The following is a 16,353-nucleotide window of genomic DNA, read 5'->3' as shown; positions in this document are numbered from 1 at the left end:
ACAAAAAAAACTAAATACTACAGCTCCCCCATCAGATCTATTTCTCCATGTCTGTTCTGCTTAGCAAAGGTTAAAAAAAAAAAAAAATAGGCGATTTTCCACTGTTCAGCCAAGCTGCTGACAGGAAGAGGGGATGTTGGCTGTCTACATTGGCAGACACTGGGACAGCAAACCACCAGCAGGGCCCTGTATCTTGACTTCCCGCTATCCCAGAATATATTTTTTGTAAGATTAGAAACTGATTTTCAAGTAATTAGGCTTCTCTAGAAGGCTTCTGCAAATGGCTTGACCCTCATTTTAACTACCAACCACAGTACAGCTCTAATTATTCTAACTTCGCATTCACTCAGTATTCATATACTAAGGTAATTTCCTTGCTCCTCCGTGGCTTTATTCAAGTAACTTCCCTTCAGTTGTGCCCTCCTTTATCTCAGAGCCTTGCCTGCATCTGTCTGGTCTTTTACAGCTTAGGTCTTCTCTCCTGACATTGTGCTCTCATTGTACATGTACTTAAACTGGAAGAAGAGTTCTTTTCCCAGCACAGCTCTGGTACATGTTTAACAGGAAAAAAAATTACAGCCTTAATCAATCAAACAAAAATATGTTAGCAAAGCTCAGAAGTATTGACTAGGCCTGTGACAGCTGTTTAGTAAAGATTTGAGCTACTTCACCTATATTATTTCCATCTAGAAATTGTTCTTCTAATCAGGACAAAAATCAACCAAGGGCATACAAACCATTTATTTAAACTGTTTAAACAAATTCAGCTTGTTTTGCTGGGTAAACACGGATGTACATACATACATCAAGCTGCTGGCAAACATGAAGAAGAAATTCCTGGAACAAATCCACCTGAACTGACCACACATCATCCAGTTAGCTTTCTCCACCACCACTGAGATTTTTGCTGGCATCATTTCCTTCCTTTTGCCTTCATACTCCTAGCACCAGCCACATACTAGTTTACTTCTCTCATTAAAGATTTCAGCCCCCATTCTGCTAGTCTGAGTTTATTAAGAATTGCTATACGCTGCCAAAACATTCCCATTATCCTCATACTACATCCCCTTATCGATTGCAAAGCAGACAGTATATTGCCCCACCTTTCTCCTTCCTCAAGTCTCCATTTCAGTCCAGCCATTTCTCAACTTACAGTTTGTTCTTAATTGAAGATAAAAGGAAGTGCTTCATTGTATTTACTTGAACACAAAGTTGTGTTCCTTATTTCTTTGTGCCTTCCAGGTCTACTCTACACCATAGAAGTCGTCCTGGCATTACTCTAAAAATCTGGGGAAAAAACAGGAAAACCTAACACAGTGGAGCCAGTAGAAAAGGGTACATCAGCATTCCCACTGTACACTTTGTAACACAGGGTGAACATCAGTGATGCCGCTCTGGAAATGCACACGCATTGCTCCATGTAAAAGCTTTGTCACGCTGTGCTGGATAGCCAGGAGGGTCCTGTCGAGCATGCTGCCGTGCCAGAGGCTTTTACACCTTCTGGTATATGGATCAACACTTGAGTAAATTTCTACCATAGTAGAATCGGGTGTTTGGGTGAAACTATCAGGTATTTGTCTAGTACTAGTAACGGTGAGGTGGAAAATAAAGTGTATCATGTCCACATCCACGCAATGGAGATGAAAATCTTAAACGAGAAGTTGCAGCCATTCCTGACTCAATTATAATCCCGTACAAAATCCTCTCAAATATTAAGCTTCTGGGCTTGCTCTGCCTGTGACAGCAAGCTTATACAGCAGGTGCTGGTTTTGCTGTCACAACAGACAGGACAGGGCCCTTTTTAGGCCTAGCTGGAGGCAGGAGCTCGTGCCAGCAAAGCGCCTGGTGCTCAGGAAGGACGGCTACAAGAAGACACGCCTTCTTAACAGCCCGCAGTAAGATATTCCCCAATTAATCACAGCACCCTCTGAAATACCAGGTTTTTGCAGCCGACTAAGTACCAACGCACAACAGCACGAGGTCTCAGAAGTCAGGGTTTCACCACAGCACCGAACAGCCCCACACCGCAGTGGGGTGAGTCAGCCACGGAGCCTGCTGCCACACCTTGCTTCCTGCACCTCTCTGTCGGGAGAGGCACGGAAAGGGCGACTTTATACACACATACATATACACACACACATATATAAACGTGAAACACACCCAAACCCGCGCGCGCGCGGAGGGGCTGCGAGCCGCCCCTTGAGGCCCCGGCCCCGGAGCCCCGCGGGGTGGCGGCGGCGGCGGACCGCCGCGAACCGCCCAGCCCCTGACCCGTCTGGCCCCGGCCCGCCGCGCACTTACCGCCGGCCGCCCCGGATGTTGATGCGGCGGGGCCGCCCCGCCCCGCAGCCGGCGGAAGCAGACGTGGCGGCGGGGGCCTGTGGCTGCCCGTGGTCCCCCCGAGCCGCCGGGCGGCCATGAGGGGCTGCCGGCCCCGGGCGCTGCTCTGCGGCCTCCTGGCGGCGGTGGCAGCGGTGGCGGCGGGCGGCCGCACCCTCCCGCACCTCAGCGACGACGTGCCCTTCAGGGTGAACTGGCCCGGCACCGAGTTCAGCCTGGTGGGTGCGCGCCGGGGGGCTGAGAGGGGCTGGACGGGCCGGGGAGGGTGAGGGGCCAGCAGAGGCCGGCGAGCTGCGGCCCCCTGAGCGCTCCTAGCCCGTCCTCTGCTGCCGCAGCCTCCCGGGGGTGTCCCGGGACACCCTCCCCTGGTCAGCTGTACTGCTCACGAATTTAGGAATGTTTCTGACTGGTAGCACTTTAAAACCCTGATTGGTTCATGGGTTATTTGTGTGTGTTTTTGGTTTTTTTTTTAAGCCTACAACTGGCGTCCTGTACAAAGAGGATAACTACATCATTATGACCACCGTGGATAAAGAGAAATACAAATGCATACTTCCACTGATAGCGAGTGGCAATGAGGTACGTTCAGCCATGTCTTGTTTGTAATCATAAACTGCAGGCAAGTCGTGGCAGCATCTTCCAAGTTAACTGTTTACGTTTTGACATAGCCCTCATCCTTATGTGATGGAGAATAGCAAGTACTTCACCTCAGGTGACAGACCTTTAGGGTCTTTACCTCTTTAATAGCATGCATTTACCTCTTTAATAGCATAACTTTACCTCTTCAATAGCATGCACATTTATGGAGTAAGAGATATGAAGAAGTAAACTTCCACAAATGGATTGTTGATACTGTTTTCCTATTCATAACCCAAGCTGCCATTCTTGACAGAGCAAGCTGGGAGCTGCTACTCTTTTGCAACGTGCATATTTTTTAAAACCACAGAACTCTTCTGCTTTGACTGTTTTGTGACTTCTACTTGTCCCTTCTTGTTTAACTAAATTACCTTCTCTGATCACAACACAGCTCCTTCAGGGCAAGAACTAATGAGCTCTTGTATCTTTTAATTTTGCAGTAAAACTTTTTTTGAAAAACTAATACATGAATATTAACTAACCAAACTTCTTCCAATTTTAATGTAATGAAATATCCTTCCTTTGTAGGAAGAAGAAAAGGACTACAAAGGTCCTGCTCCAGGAGAATTGTTGGAACCTCTTTTTAAGCAAAGTAGCTGTTCATATAGAGTATGTCACTTCTGCGTTGGTAATTTGCATGCTAATCAAAAGATTTTCATTCAGTCCATTTTAAGATTTAGCATAATAACCTAGATAATATATCTCAAACTTTATGTACTAATTCAGACCAAAATAAGTTTTCTGTAACTTTGATTTAACCTATATTACTGGTGAAATTCCATGTAGTAGAAGATCTCAGTATACAAATAAATGGGGTTGTTATAATACCAATTTAAAAATGTGGATTTTAAATGCTTACTTCCAAGAGTCAAGCTGTAATACGTGGCAGTCTAACAAGCAGCATTTCTCATAAATTGTTAGAACACCAAAACAAACATACTTCTAGATACTCTGAAAGTTTTTCCATTTTTCATCAGCTGTCATCACAATTCACAGGCTCGTGCCTTACAAGAACAAACCAAATAGCAAACAGGCTGGTACTGAGAAACCGAGAGAGCAAAAATGACCAAATGCTGTACCTACACAAGGTCTTATGCAAGTCCTTGAGGAAGAGAGAGTGGGTCAAGCCCCATTGATAAACAGCCCATATCTACAGCAGTTGCCAAAAACAGTCAGTGCTGAGTCAGTTCAGCTTAGTCCCAGTGGTTTTAGACCAAATTCAGTCTATATATCTTTTTGATTTATCTGTGTAAAAGTTAAGAAAGTTCGCCTGTTGTGTTTATTTGGAACCTCATCAAAATGCTTAGGGAACAGTGAGACCATTCACTGTGCTATTGTTTTTGAAGGTGCTTTTATCCACCTGCTTTGGCTGCGTTTTATTGCTGTAAAAGCCAAAAATTAGGGGGGAAATGTTTTCGGGGGTAATTTATCTAAACAGAAAATTGTTATTATTTTTAAGATTGAATCTTACTGGACTTACGAGGTCTGCCATGGAAAACACATCCGTCAATATCATGAGGAGAAAGAGACAGGACAGGTAGGTTTCTTGCAATTTGGAAGTCTCAGCTGCATTTTCAGTGGCAGGTGTGTGTATAACTCCTCCAGAAGAGTTGAGAACCTGTATGCTTGAAAAAGTATGGAAAATAGTAACAGATTTTTTTTAACCTCTCTTGATTGTAGAAAATAAACATCCAAGAATACTATCTTGGGAATATGATGATGAAGAACCCATTATCAGAACCAGGTTTGTCTTAGATTATTTTGCTAATGCTAATGAGTTCTTTTGGTTTTAACCATTACTCTTCGAAGAAATATGCTGTAGAAAACCAATTCCCAATAGAACAGTACAACTCTGTACGTTGCTGTTTTACAAATTGTAGTTTTTAAGTAATTTCTTTCAGCAAGCACTTTGCATTTATTCATCCTGTGAGTTTCGCTGTGATGTTTAGTTAATTAGATTAATTTGCAATAATTAATTAGGATCGGGGAAAAAAAATGCATAGTAGCAATATTGAAGAAATATATGCCAGATGAGTCTGTTTGATAATGTAATCTATTGCCACTTTCTTTTTCGGTGGGGAGAAGTGTCTTTCAAGATGGAAACAGCAGCCAAAGTGTGTAGCACATCTTGGGCTCTGCTATTTTGTAGTAGAATGTGGTATGCAAACCCACACATTTATAGCCTTTGCAGGTAGATTTGATCCTTGGAATTGTTGCAGAATGTTTTTTTAGGGTTTCTGGCACAGACCTTCAGAAATACTGAAGTGCAAAAAGTGGGACTTCAGTGGAAATTAGGTAGCTGAGCCCCAAACTCAAACTGTAGTTTAGAATAATCTTCTGAATACTTGCATTTTTGCAGATAAATTTTGGTAGATACTGGAAGTTCTGTGTTCACACCTGTTGATATCTGGTTCCCTTATGTAGGCAGTATATTGGTTCAGAGAATTCTCAAAATCCACAGACTAAGTGTTCATTCATCAGAGCTGATGGAAACAGTAGAAAACAATAATTTACCTTTTTTTTTTTTTTTTTTTAATTCTAGGCTAGTACATAAAAGGCACCACCATTTTTCCTCCTAAATGTGATTCACTTGAGTGCCTTGATCTTGAAGGGGATTTAGAGCTATTAACCCTATTTCTTTGAATTCCTGTTTGCAACCTTCAGTTAGGTATCCTAGTCCTAAAAAGAAACTTGACTCAGAAACTGCATTATTTGGCTCCTCTTATTAGTAAGTTGGGGTGTTTGCTTGTGTTGTCATTAATCCTGTGCAGAGATGCCTAATTCTCCCTAAAAGCTGCTGTATGTGATGTTTATGAATTCTGTTGTGGGCTATTATTCTGAGAAGTTACACGTGATGATACTTTAAGTTGTCTTGATAATTTGTCAAGTTACCAGTCTTCTAGTATGTTCACTCTCTGTACTCTTCGCCTAAGTGGCAGATTTTATTCTATGCTTCCTATACAGCAATTCACACTACTTCTCTTAAAAAATAAAATAGATGGAAATAGAAGGTGTTTCAAACCATTGTGAGCTAAATCCACAAGTGTGACACAGTAAACTTGGAATAGCTGAATGGGTGACAGCAAAGCAGAGTTGCGTTTTGCTCATCTAATTCTGAATGGAGTCCAGACCATCTCCTGAAACAGTTCAGAACTAAAGACAGCTATAACCTGTGACGACTTGTAACCCTTACTCTGTTACTATGCTTATCCTCATGATCATGAGCATAGTGTGCAGTCTGGCCTAGCTTCATCCTATACCTAGTGCACCCTCTGAGGCTGGCTGGTGGGTAGGCTGAAGTAGTTGCTGTGTACTGTCTCAGTCTGTAATTCACTCACTTTGAAGAGAATAGTCAGCTATACCTTGAAGAACGGCAGCAGTGGCATGTTATTCTGGCCTCCATGGTATTCCTGTGGTGCTAAAGCTGGATTTGGCCTGTCACATAAACTCAAAATTGTGTTAAGATGATGCTTACTCATATTTTATTCTGTTTGCTCTGGACCCTAGATCACTGTTTATTTCCTTTCTTTCCTCTTTTGCACCTGCAAGTTGTTAAAATTGACTCTTGACAGCTTATACACAAAGTACAAGCAAATACACAAAACAAACTTCTCTGTATAATTTCACTTTATTTCGAGCTCACAGACTTTATGCTTACCTCATTCTTAATTATTCCCTAGATCAAGAAGAGAAGGAAAATCCAAAAGAGAGTGCAAAAGAGGCAAGTGAAAAACATCTATTTTAACTTTTGCCATCGATAGTGGAGGCAATTTATATATGATGAGATTATAAGTTCCCTAACAAAATGAATATCAAAAAATGAAACTCTGTTCCCGAGCTGCACTCTTTTCACTTTAGATTATTAGTTACACTGCTAAAAGTTTGCTTAGTCTAGTTAGTAAATTTCTTACCCTCCTGTTTATTTAAATTAAAGTTATGCCAATCTTAAACTTATATGAGATATGAACTATGTATTCTTTCTCTATGAAAACAATACACATATCCACAAAGTCACATTAAGGTCTAGTAACAGTTATTTTTCTAGCTGCATCAGAAATCCCTATTCCCTTTCATCAATTTTGGGTTAGAAATGCCTAACAGAACTGTACAGCACCAAATCCGTAGATTTCTCACCTGACTTGATGACCCATCCTGTAAAACTCTGTGCTTCTGTTTTCCATTAGAGAACTTTTCTATTATTAAGGTCCCAAAACGCAATTGTGAGTTACTGACTTGGTAGCAAAACAGTGTAAATACCTGAAGCACGCTGGTGTTTGGGATTAGCAATAGCAAATCTGACCTGCAGATAAACATGCACCTATCTTATTTCCAGTTACCTTTATTTTAATTCTGAAGTCAAACTTTCATCTGCATGTTCTTTGTAATACCGATTTACATAGCAGAGAGTGATATCTCTCTTGCAGTGGATCTCAGAAAATATGCATGCCTGATCAGCATTTTGCAGGTAGTTGGGAAAGCAGACTCAAGTCAGAATGTGTCTGTTCTGATGGCTGTGGTTCTTGGAAATTGAAGAATTTTTATTCATTACTTCAGAAGTTGCGAAACATTTTTTGCAGACTTACCAGTATTTATGATGTATGTACACTGACTTGATTTCAGTCCACAAATAACTTAAGTTTGCAACTTGATTGGAATCTGTAGTCAGGAAAGGGAAAGGATACATAACACAGCTGGGTGGGTGCTGCTTAAAGTAACCAAAAACCTGCTGAGTCTAGAGATTTATCTTAACTGACAGACCTCTCAATAGGATTTGTGTACAAACAGGAGCTCTCTCCATTTAGGTTTCTTGAGTAAGCAATGAAATGCCTAGGTATAATTTTTCAATATTTAAGGAAAAGTCAGTTCTTTTATTCAGGAAGATAGGAAGGAAAGATACTGGTACCACTTTTGTGAGCCAATGGAATATATCTTTGCTTACCACCTTTGACCACCGAATATTTGGGTATAGAGTGGATATGTGACTGGAAGCTAAGGAGTGCCTGAGCAATTAAGCTACTGCCACGTTCATTCCTGTAACTCACAAATGTCTCATCACTTCATTCATGATGGAACAGTTGTCAGGAAAAAAAAAAGTCCATGGCCTGTGACAGGGTAGCTTGGTTTGAGAACTCTGCAGTAGGTGAGATGTAGGAGGGTCCCAGCTCCCCTGGGTTTTGGCCCAAGCATAGAAGGCACCACCACCTTTTAGCACCGAGCCTGATTTGTTGTGCACTGAAAACCTTTACTAGCTCAAGCAACAACAGATCAAAAGTGGTCTCGATTGTGGGTTCCAACATGGCTTTTGCACAAACAGACCTTTTGGTACCCAGGAATGTTAGCTACTTTGAAGATAGGAGCCAAAGAGGGACTTCCTAGCAGTTTGGGGAATTAGTTTCCTGAAGGGGAAGTTGGACAAAACATGAAGGAACAAGTCTGAAGAGAATTTACCTAGGGTGTAGAAAATGAAGGAAAGTAGATTTAAAGTTTTTATTTGGGCTTTGTAAACTACCTTTACTTCAAAATGCATTTTGAAGTAATGTATTTTACACCGCCATTTCAAATTTTATAAAGCATGATTTACGTAGTATATATTGTTAACTTTCTGTTAGCTACGATACCAGATGGTATGAGATACTCTGTACAAGGAGACACCTGGGCTGGGTATGATAAGGGCAGATGCCTGGATGACTTTGCAAGGGGCCATTGGGGATTCTTCATGGCCTGACACTGAACTGAAGGTAACATGCCTGGCCAGACCTGAGCTGAGCCTGGCAGAGCTACTCACAGCTCCTTGGCTCCTAGATTACAGGGTGAACACAGCTGGCTTGGTGTTCTTTCAAAACATTGCACCCAGCTGGCGAGCTTTCTTAGAACTGCACCATCAAGCAACCTGTGCAGAGAAACCAGCTGCTTTTGCAGTCGTGTTTCTAGTCAGACCTCACATGGCTTGGTGCATCTGTGCAGTGCTGAGCTGGAGGTAATAAACCAGAATGTGTTTGGATGTTGCAGCAACAATGAGTCAGTACATGGGGGCTGGTTTCAATCCAGTAGTGCTGGCTCTGCACAATGTTACAGTGTTTTCTGTTTCAGAAGAGTCAAAGGAGTTTTACTGTGATCCTTAACTTTTACTTTCTTTCACCTAGATACCTACAAAAAATATAGAAGGGCAGATGACCCCATACTATCCTGTGGAAATGGGAAACGGCACACCTTGTAGCTTGAGACAAAACCTACCCAGATCAAGTACAGTGATGTACATCTGTCATCCAGAAGCTAAACATGAGATTCTTTCAGTAGCAGAAGTTACGACTTGTGAATATGAAGTGGTTATATTGACACCTCTGTTATGCAACCATCCTAAATATAGGTATGGTACCCAAATTTTGGCTAACATTATCACTCCAAATTTTCATCAGCTTCTGTGCATGTGCTTATATAAGTCTTATATTCAGCTGTGGTTTCTGGTACAGAACTGTGATACTCATATGTACTTATTTTGGCAAGTGCAGTTTTGCATAGTCTTAAGAGTTTTCATCTTAAGTTGCACAGTATTTGCATTTTGTAAGTCTCTCCTGGTTGATCCTGTATGAGAAGCAGATGGGAAGTATTTTATTTTCAACAGGTAAGCTTCTGGCTCTGTTGTTCCAGAGGAATGCAAACCAGGGCCTGAAGGCTGCGGGCAGACTAAGAACACTCAGTCTCGTCTCTTAGTTTATGATTTCAAAGTCTTTGGGGATCATCTTTATAGTATTTAGATACTGCAAATTGCACGCACCATGTATGTGTGCATAGACTTCAACTACTCTACTTAATTTCAAAAAACAGAAGTATGGTTTTCAGCCATAACCTTACTAACATTTATCTTAGCTGTACTCAAAACTTAAGAAGCTCCTATATGTCCTTGCCTTGGTTTATTGCCTTACCACTAGCTGTATGTCATTTTCATCTGAAGAGTTCACAGTTACAGGTTTATTTGTCCAAAAATCAATTTTAGGATTCTTTTTTTTCTCCCGTCTCTGAATTGTAACATGCATCTAGAGGATATCTGTAGTTTTAATAGCTTTGACCTTTCAAAGGTTGTAAGCAGAATTGCTAAGTACATGACGTAAAAATGAAAGGGGAAAATAATTGACAGGAGTTCTATTTCCCATACACACAGACATCAGAACAAGCAAGTATTTAATTGCTGTTCTGAAATAGGCAACAAAGTCTAAAGGATAAAATCCTTGACAGTGCATTTTATACATGCTTCCCATTTAGGGTAAATAAGTGATGCTCTTATATATTTCGTCCCAACTAGCAATTTTATCATGTGGATGGATCTGTTAAGCGCAACAGATAACACAGTATTATCTATTGTGCTCATCTGTTGTTTGTATGCTACGTGTTACGTGTCTTATAAGCCTCTGTATCAGCAGAATAGAAAGTGCAAGGCAAATTGTTTTTTTTCATGTGATAAGAATGAAGTCTTGAGCCACTATTCCCTCCCAAACTGAAAGCATGGAAGACTTTCTGGCCACTGGCAAGAAATACTTAAACATACAAGATTTTTATTCTCAGACTTACATCTTAGTAAATAAAGGTGGGTAGAGATGGTCAGCTTGAAACGCTGCTCAGTGTCAGCAGAGGTAAGAACAGAAAAACCAACTTCATTTTAAGTGCACTTTTCCTGTTGTGTTCCCCGAAACAGCACTTAGCAGTACTTCAGACACCATCCCTTTACTACGCTTACCCAATAACGCAGTTGCATTAACTTAGCAAAAGCACATCCATTAGTTCTAGTTGGCATTCTTATTTGGTTACAGTTTGATTTTTTTTTTCTTTTAAATTGTGGAAATTTGGATCAGGAGGGAAGATTGAGTAGTAGTAAGACTACTGTAACAGTCAGTGTTACGCTTTTTAAATAAAATTCAGATGAAAACAGGCTTCTTTGATACAGTACTTATTTAATCTGGAGTGTAGTAACTATTTAGGAAACACGTTTAGATTCTTTCAACTACAGGGGCAATTGTCATAGAGCTACTGCTGTATCTTACAGACTTTTCAAAGGAGGACATCACAGAATGCCACCTTGCTTCTGAAGCAGTGCCTGCATGTTTGTTTTGTAAATAAGTTTCCTCTAAAGAGCACCTTTTCAATGAGATGAGAAACAAAAACTGTACAAATACATCATTTGTCAGTATGATTTTCATTTTGATGTTTGCCTTAATAATCTGTTAAGGTTTATTTGGTGTTTTAATGAGGCCTTCATTTGCGTAAAACAAGGAGAAAGGCATGTTACTCTCCTCCAGCTGATTTTTCTTTCCTGAGATGAGCCGCTTTTTGCAGACATAGCTAATGAAGAGAGTGATAGAGGAATAATGATATATGTGGAGTGGGAAAAGCCATACACGTCACAGTACAGGAATGTGTTATTTTAATTATACAGGAACTGCATCTATCAGTTTTAATCACTGAAGTTTTTTAACTTCTGAGAGGGCTTGTTGGAGTCTTGACATTACATTCACGGTACATGTGCAATGCAGTTTGCTTTTTAATAACTCTTTTTTTTCCTGTTGAAGAAGAGTGATTAGATTGTGCTGCCAGTTGTCTGGCAGTGGTGGTAGTGAGTCTCCACTGGGCTACACTCATTTACATCGGCTGCATGGACATTGTAGCTTTGAATGAGATGGTGCTATTGCAAGAAAAAAATAGCTCAAGCTAAACTCAGTCAGAAATTTTTAGCAATCAAAAAGTATGTCTTGTCTTTAAAGCATTATAAGTTATATATCCATAACTTGTTTGCACAGGTTCAGGGCTTCTCCTGTGAATGACATTTTTTGCCAGTCCTTGCCAGGATCCCCACTTAAACCTCATAATCTGGAACAGCTGGAAAAACAGCAAGAAATGATGAAGATGCCTTTCAGAAGGGTTAAGGAGGTAGAATTTCTTTAATTTGAAATAGAAAAGTACTTGTTTTCCTTGTTATAGTACACATAACTTGCAGTTCAGTGGAGTAAGTTCGTTTACTCAACTTTGTAAGACCACGTCAGTCTTTCAAATGGTCTTTAAGTTTTTTGAAATTTCATGTAACTTACTTTGTTTGGAAAGAAAACGTATCAACTATATTTGGGCTACCACTAGGAAACTTCTGTAGCCTTCTTAGCCTACAGTTTGGAAAGTTGCTAAGTTTCTGACTCGGTCTTTTGTTTAGCTGTGTCTAAGGCACAGTGAAAGTGGTGACAGCATGCTTTCATACTTCTTTGCACAGCCTGCCTCACTTAGTATTAAGTAACTTCCTATAGTTTATAAGATTTTGAAAGGGGCATATGAAGTCTAATTAATATATTTTTGTATACTTTAATTTCAGGAAGAAATGCATTCAACAAAAGAAGATAAATTTTCTTCCATTCATAAGCCTGTTGCTGTCGGCAGCCATCAACTATTAACTGTGGGAACAACCCACATCTCCAAATTGACTGATGACCAACTTATAAAGGAGTTTCTTAGTGGTTCTTACTGTTTCCATGGGGTAAGAAATTAAGGCTGCATACAATCAAATAGCAATTCCTTAATTGCAGGTGCAATATGGTGGTGGGTTTTTCATTTTCCCCATGAATGCTGATAGTTGAAGTTAGTATTTCAGCCAGAAGGGGGACTACTTTGTTTCCTGATAACAAAAGAGGTATTTTCCTTTAAAGAAATGAATTACTAGTAACTAGTTCAACCTTAACTGAAAATATTCTTTTGATCTGCATTCAAGACCTACTCTTGCCCAGTCTTTGCCTTCGATACTCTTTATATGCTTCCATAGGCATATTAGTTTGGGCATAAATCTATAATTTTAATTCGGGTCTGGAGGGTAGAGAGTTGGAGCTTAATGTTCATGAATGATATTTCCCCTGACTTTCAAATATTTAAATAGATCCTCATTAAATAACTTTTTTCCTTGGCCGTGCTGGGCAAAATGCAAAGTTGAAGCAATAGTACGCTTCTATTATATGAGTAAAACACTGGTGCATTTATTACACAAGCCATGTCAAGTTAATGTTTTAACAGCATTCTTATGCACATAATAATTGCCTTTCGTTGACAGAGGGAAGGCTTATATACCTAGGTCTATGCTAGAAAGGTATCTTTAATTTTTCTGTTGAAAATAAACTTAGTTGGACAGTGAAAAATGAAAGTAGATCATGAGAATTGTTCAGTGTTAATTTTGTTAGTGAGAAAGGAAAAAAAAAAGATATACCTTACTGAAAGACGAGCCAGCAGCGAAGAGGCATCTGAAGTTTTCACTGTCTTTAAAAGAGTAAAATATTTCTTAAAAAGATGAATAGAGGAGGTACAAGTAGTTTAAAGAACTTAGTCCTTATATGGCTCTTCTACGAGTCGACATAAGAATGAGGTCCTCTTTGCTTAGACTCATCTATTCCATCCCTTGCCTATGCCAATTAGTCTAATAAGAGATTCTCTCTCAAAGCAAATCACAAATCAGCATATCTGAATAAAAGTTGGAGTTTTACAGCTAAAATAATCAGTGATTTAGGGTCAGGAGGGAAATGGGAGTGGTTGTTTTTGGGGTTTTGTTTCATTTTAATGCTGAGATTCTACCTCTCCCTAGGGTGTCGGTTGGTGGAAGTATGAATTCTGCTATGGCAAATATGTTCATCAGTATCATGAGGTACATTTAAATAGTTTTATGTTCTGCCAAATGCTGACTGTGGCTGGTGGTGGGGAGAATCTGTTTTTGGTTTGAAAAAAGCAGCATCCTTTTCTTGGCTAATCTACATCTTGGGCTTAAGAAGATGCGTTTCAGAAAATAAATCCTCAGTGTGCTGCTCAAGAGTTTACACAGAGGAATGTAGGTACCACATCAGATAGAGCACAGGGATAATCAAAGCTGAACATCTGTGGGTTTTTGAGGAAATGTTCTTCTGTCATTAAAACAAAATTATCAGCTCAGCCTTTCCTTTTTTTAGGACAAGGAAAGTGGCAAGACTTCTGTGGTTGTGGGTACCTGGAACAAGGAGGAACACATTGAATGGTCCAAAAAGAATGCTGCAAGAACCTACTATCTTAGAGAAGATGGTACACAGACAGTTAGGTATGGTGAACTCTGGTTATGAGTTCCTGAGTTAGTCTCATACTTGTGATAGAGAAAAACAAGTGCCAGGGCCCAGTTCTGTCATGCATGAATATTCAGTTACATAATAAACTGTTACGAGAAGGTTGTATAGATTTTTCCCCCAGTCAACATGCAAGATTTTGGGTATGATGCAGAGGAAAAGACTTTCATTAGTAAACAATTATTTGTTTATGTAATAACTGATATACAGCATTTTCCTTGTTTGTTTTGTGTATTGGAGTTAAATATTTTAGAATGACAAGATACGCTATTACACAAGTTAGCTCTGTGCTTAAGAATTCTGTTCACTATTTCCAAACTTCTTCATTCCAAACTTCTGGGCAGGATGGTGTCTCATTTCTATGGAAATGGAGATGTTTGTGACTTAACCGAGAAGCCAAGGCAGGTGACTGTGAAATTGAAGTAAGTTAACTTTTTTTTAGTAAACTGATGTATCGTGTTTCTGCTCCCTAAACCAGAGGGGAAAGCCTCTCTCTGTCTTTCATAAAGCTCAGAAAGCTATGTCCATTAGCTGGGCTTAGTAAAAATTAGATAGATAGTAAGGAAATACAGATTTCATTTTTGTGCTTACTACATGCTAAACACTGCAAAATTTCTGTTTTCAGATGTAAAGAGTCTGATTCACCTCATGCTGTAACCATATATATGTTAGAGCCTCATTCTTGCCAATACATCCTTGGGGTATGTAAACACATACTTGAATTTCCTAAGATCAGGTGTCACTTTGTAGAGGATGTCTCAAAGTCCACGTTCCACTTTATGGAAAGTGTGTGTAGTGTGGTCGCTTGCATTAGTCATAGAGTAAAAGGAATGTTTTTAATTTGATAAAGAGATTTTTCTACTGAAGTGAAAGGTTTTACACTTACCATCTCAGCCAGGGCTAGCAATGCAAGTCTGCCCCAGACAGGGGAACACAGAGACCACAGAGAAAGCCACAGCAGGATTTTTAAATGCACTGAAGAATGCTAACATCATTTAAGTGTTCTTGCTAACCTTAGCGAGCTGCTGCTCCATCTAGTCAGCTCTGTGCACCTTAGACCTATGACATCTCCCATCCATTTCCTCAAGTTTAAAACAGTCCCTTCCTTCCACTGACTCTTCACAAAAGAAAGATTCTTGTAACGTACCTTAGCCCAAATACATAACTGCTGAACAAGTATTGCTTTCTGTTCAATTGCATTTGCCTAGGGAAATGAGGATTTATTATTAGTAATTACATTGTTAATATACTACAGATATCATACACAAAAGTAAAAAGCATTTACCAAGTTTTACAAAGTGATGCTCAAGCCTCTTGCACGCTGTTGTAATTAATCTTGTGATCTCTGCTGCAGTCTCCTGTAAGAGTTTATTAATGATTTTGTAGTTGTTAATATTTTGATCTCTGTGTTCAAGGTGGAGTCTCCAGTCATCTGTAAAATTTTGGATACAGCTGATGAACATGGGCTCCTTTCAGTGCCCAGCTAAAGAACAATATAAGTCCATGAAGAAAGCCATACCCATCAACAACCCAACTGGCTTTTTCCACATTAACATCATGTCTGTGAGATGACCAAGACAGAGACAAGTTTTCAGCCAACCAACCTCACCAGCAGAATTCTCTAAGATGAGGGACTCATGAACCACTTTGTGTATAACTATGTGTATATAAGAGGTTATCGATAAACTTTTAACGATTAAAATCTTGTCTTGCATTTCCTGTCTGACTTGTGTATGAGGTATTCTGCAACGATCATTGAGGTAGAAATTATCAACTTTAAAAAGGCAAAATAGGTGAGGTCCAGCTTCATGTGAGGAGTTCAACTGCCAACAGAAGGGAAAAGGGAAACCAATACTTCTTGCTCAGGAGCCTTCAGCAGCCACTAGAACAAAAGTAATTGTTCTAATGCAATTACTTAGTTTGTCCAAACACAAATATTGCCTCAGTTTGACTGCCTGGAACTGTATTAATATCACAATCTTTTCTTAACTTACCTTGTACCCATTCAGCTGTTACTTCTCTCAGCCTGGGCTGCTCGCCAAGACCTGTTTGGTGTTTTTTGTTTTGTTTTTAAATAGGTACTAACTCCATAAGGTTCATTGCAATATATTTTGCTGAACATTCCTCCTGACATGAGTCAGAGTTGCTGTTTTGGTTGAGGAAGCTAGAGTTTAATACTAGCAATTAACAATCAACATCTTTCTTGTGGGGCAGAGTTGTCAATACTAGCTAGGCCCCCTGACTCCCACTTGTCTGTATTCAGCTGTGTTTC

The 16,353-nt window shown here is 39.8% G+C and overlaps 2 protein-coding genes across 7 annotated transcripts in view; one reads left to right on the top strand and one right to left on the bottom strand.

Annotated features, from left to right (window-relative positions):
• ASB3 (ankyrin repeat and SOCS box containing 3) overlaps window positions 1-2,440 on the bottom strand; it is a 31,976-nt gene extending 29,536 nt beyond the window's left edge. Inside the window, exon 1 of one of the 2 annotated variants that reach the window (XM_035565422.2) lies at window positions 2,302-2,440. The gene's annotated coding sequence lies outside the window, so the exon portion shown is untranslated. The remainder of the gene's footprint in view (window positions 1-2,301) is intronic. The other variant, XM_050709428.1, reaches the window with a different exon arrangement.
• ERLEC1 (endoplasmic reticulum lectin 1) lies at window positions 2,415-15,795 on the top strand. Of its 5 annotated transcripts, XM_035565425.2 has the most exons (14): window positions 2,415-2,558; window positions 2,815-2,919; window positions 3,505-3,585; window positions 4,436-4,513; window positions 4,657-4,720; window positions 6,657-6,697; window positions 9,120-9,343; window positions 11,766-11,895; window positions 12,326-12,487; window positions 13,577-13,636; window positions 13,935-14,059; window positions 14,426-14,503; window positions 14,707-14,782; window positions 15,497-15,795. In XM_035565425.2, exons 1-14 carry the CDS (start codon window positions 2,418-2,420, stop codon window positions 15,566-15,568), a joined length of 1,437 nt encoding a protein of 478 aa, XP_035421318.1. In that variant the 5' UTR covers window positions 2,415-2,417; the 3' UTR covers window positions 15,569-15,795. The 5 variants fall into 5 exon arrangements, with proteins under 5 accessions (XP_035421318.1, XP_035421319.1, XP_035421317.1 ...); XM_035565426.2 differs by lacking the exon at window positions 14,426-14,503; XM_035565424.2 differs by lacking the exon at window positions 14,707-14,782.
• The last annotated feature ends 558 nt before the right edge of the window (window positions 15,796-16,353 follow it).

Source organism: Cygnus atratus, chromosome 3, assembly GCF_013377495.2.
Source record: "Cygnus atratus isolate AKBS03 ecotype Queensland, Australia chromosome 3, CAtr_DNAZoo_HiC_assembly, whole genome shotgun sequence".
NCBI classification, from domain to species: domain Eukaryota; kingdom Metazoa; phylum Chordata; class Aves; order Anseriformes; family Anatidae; genus Cygnus; species Cygnus atratus.
This window is presented reverse-complemented; position numbering and strand designations above follow the sequence as displayed.

Coding starts and splice junctions, on each gene's coding strand:
- ERLEC1 (XM_035565424.2), top strand. CDS start 2,418: ATGAGGGGCTGCCGGCCCCGGGCGCTGCTCTGCGGCCTCCTGGCGGCG. Junction 13,637..13,934: donor ATGTTCATCAGTATCATGAG/GTACATTTAAAT, acceptor TCCTTTTTTTAG/GACAAGGAAAGTGGCAAGAC. Junction 14,060..14,425: donor GATGGTACACAGACAGTTAG/GTATGGTGAACT, acceptor ACTTCTGGGCAG/GATGGTGTCTCATTTCTATG.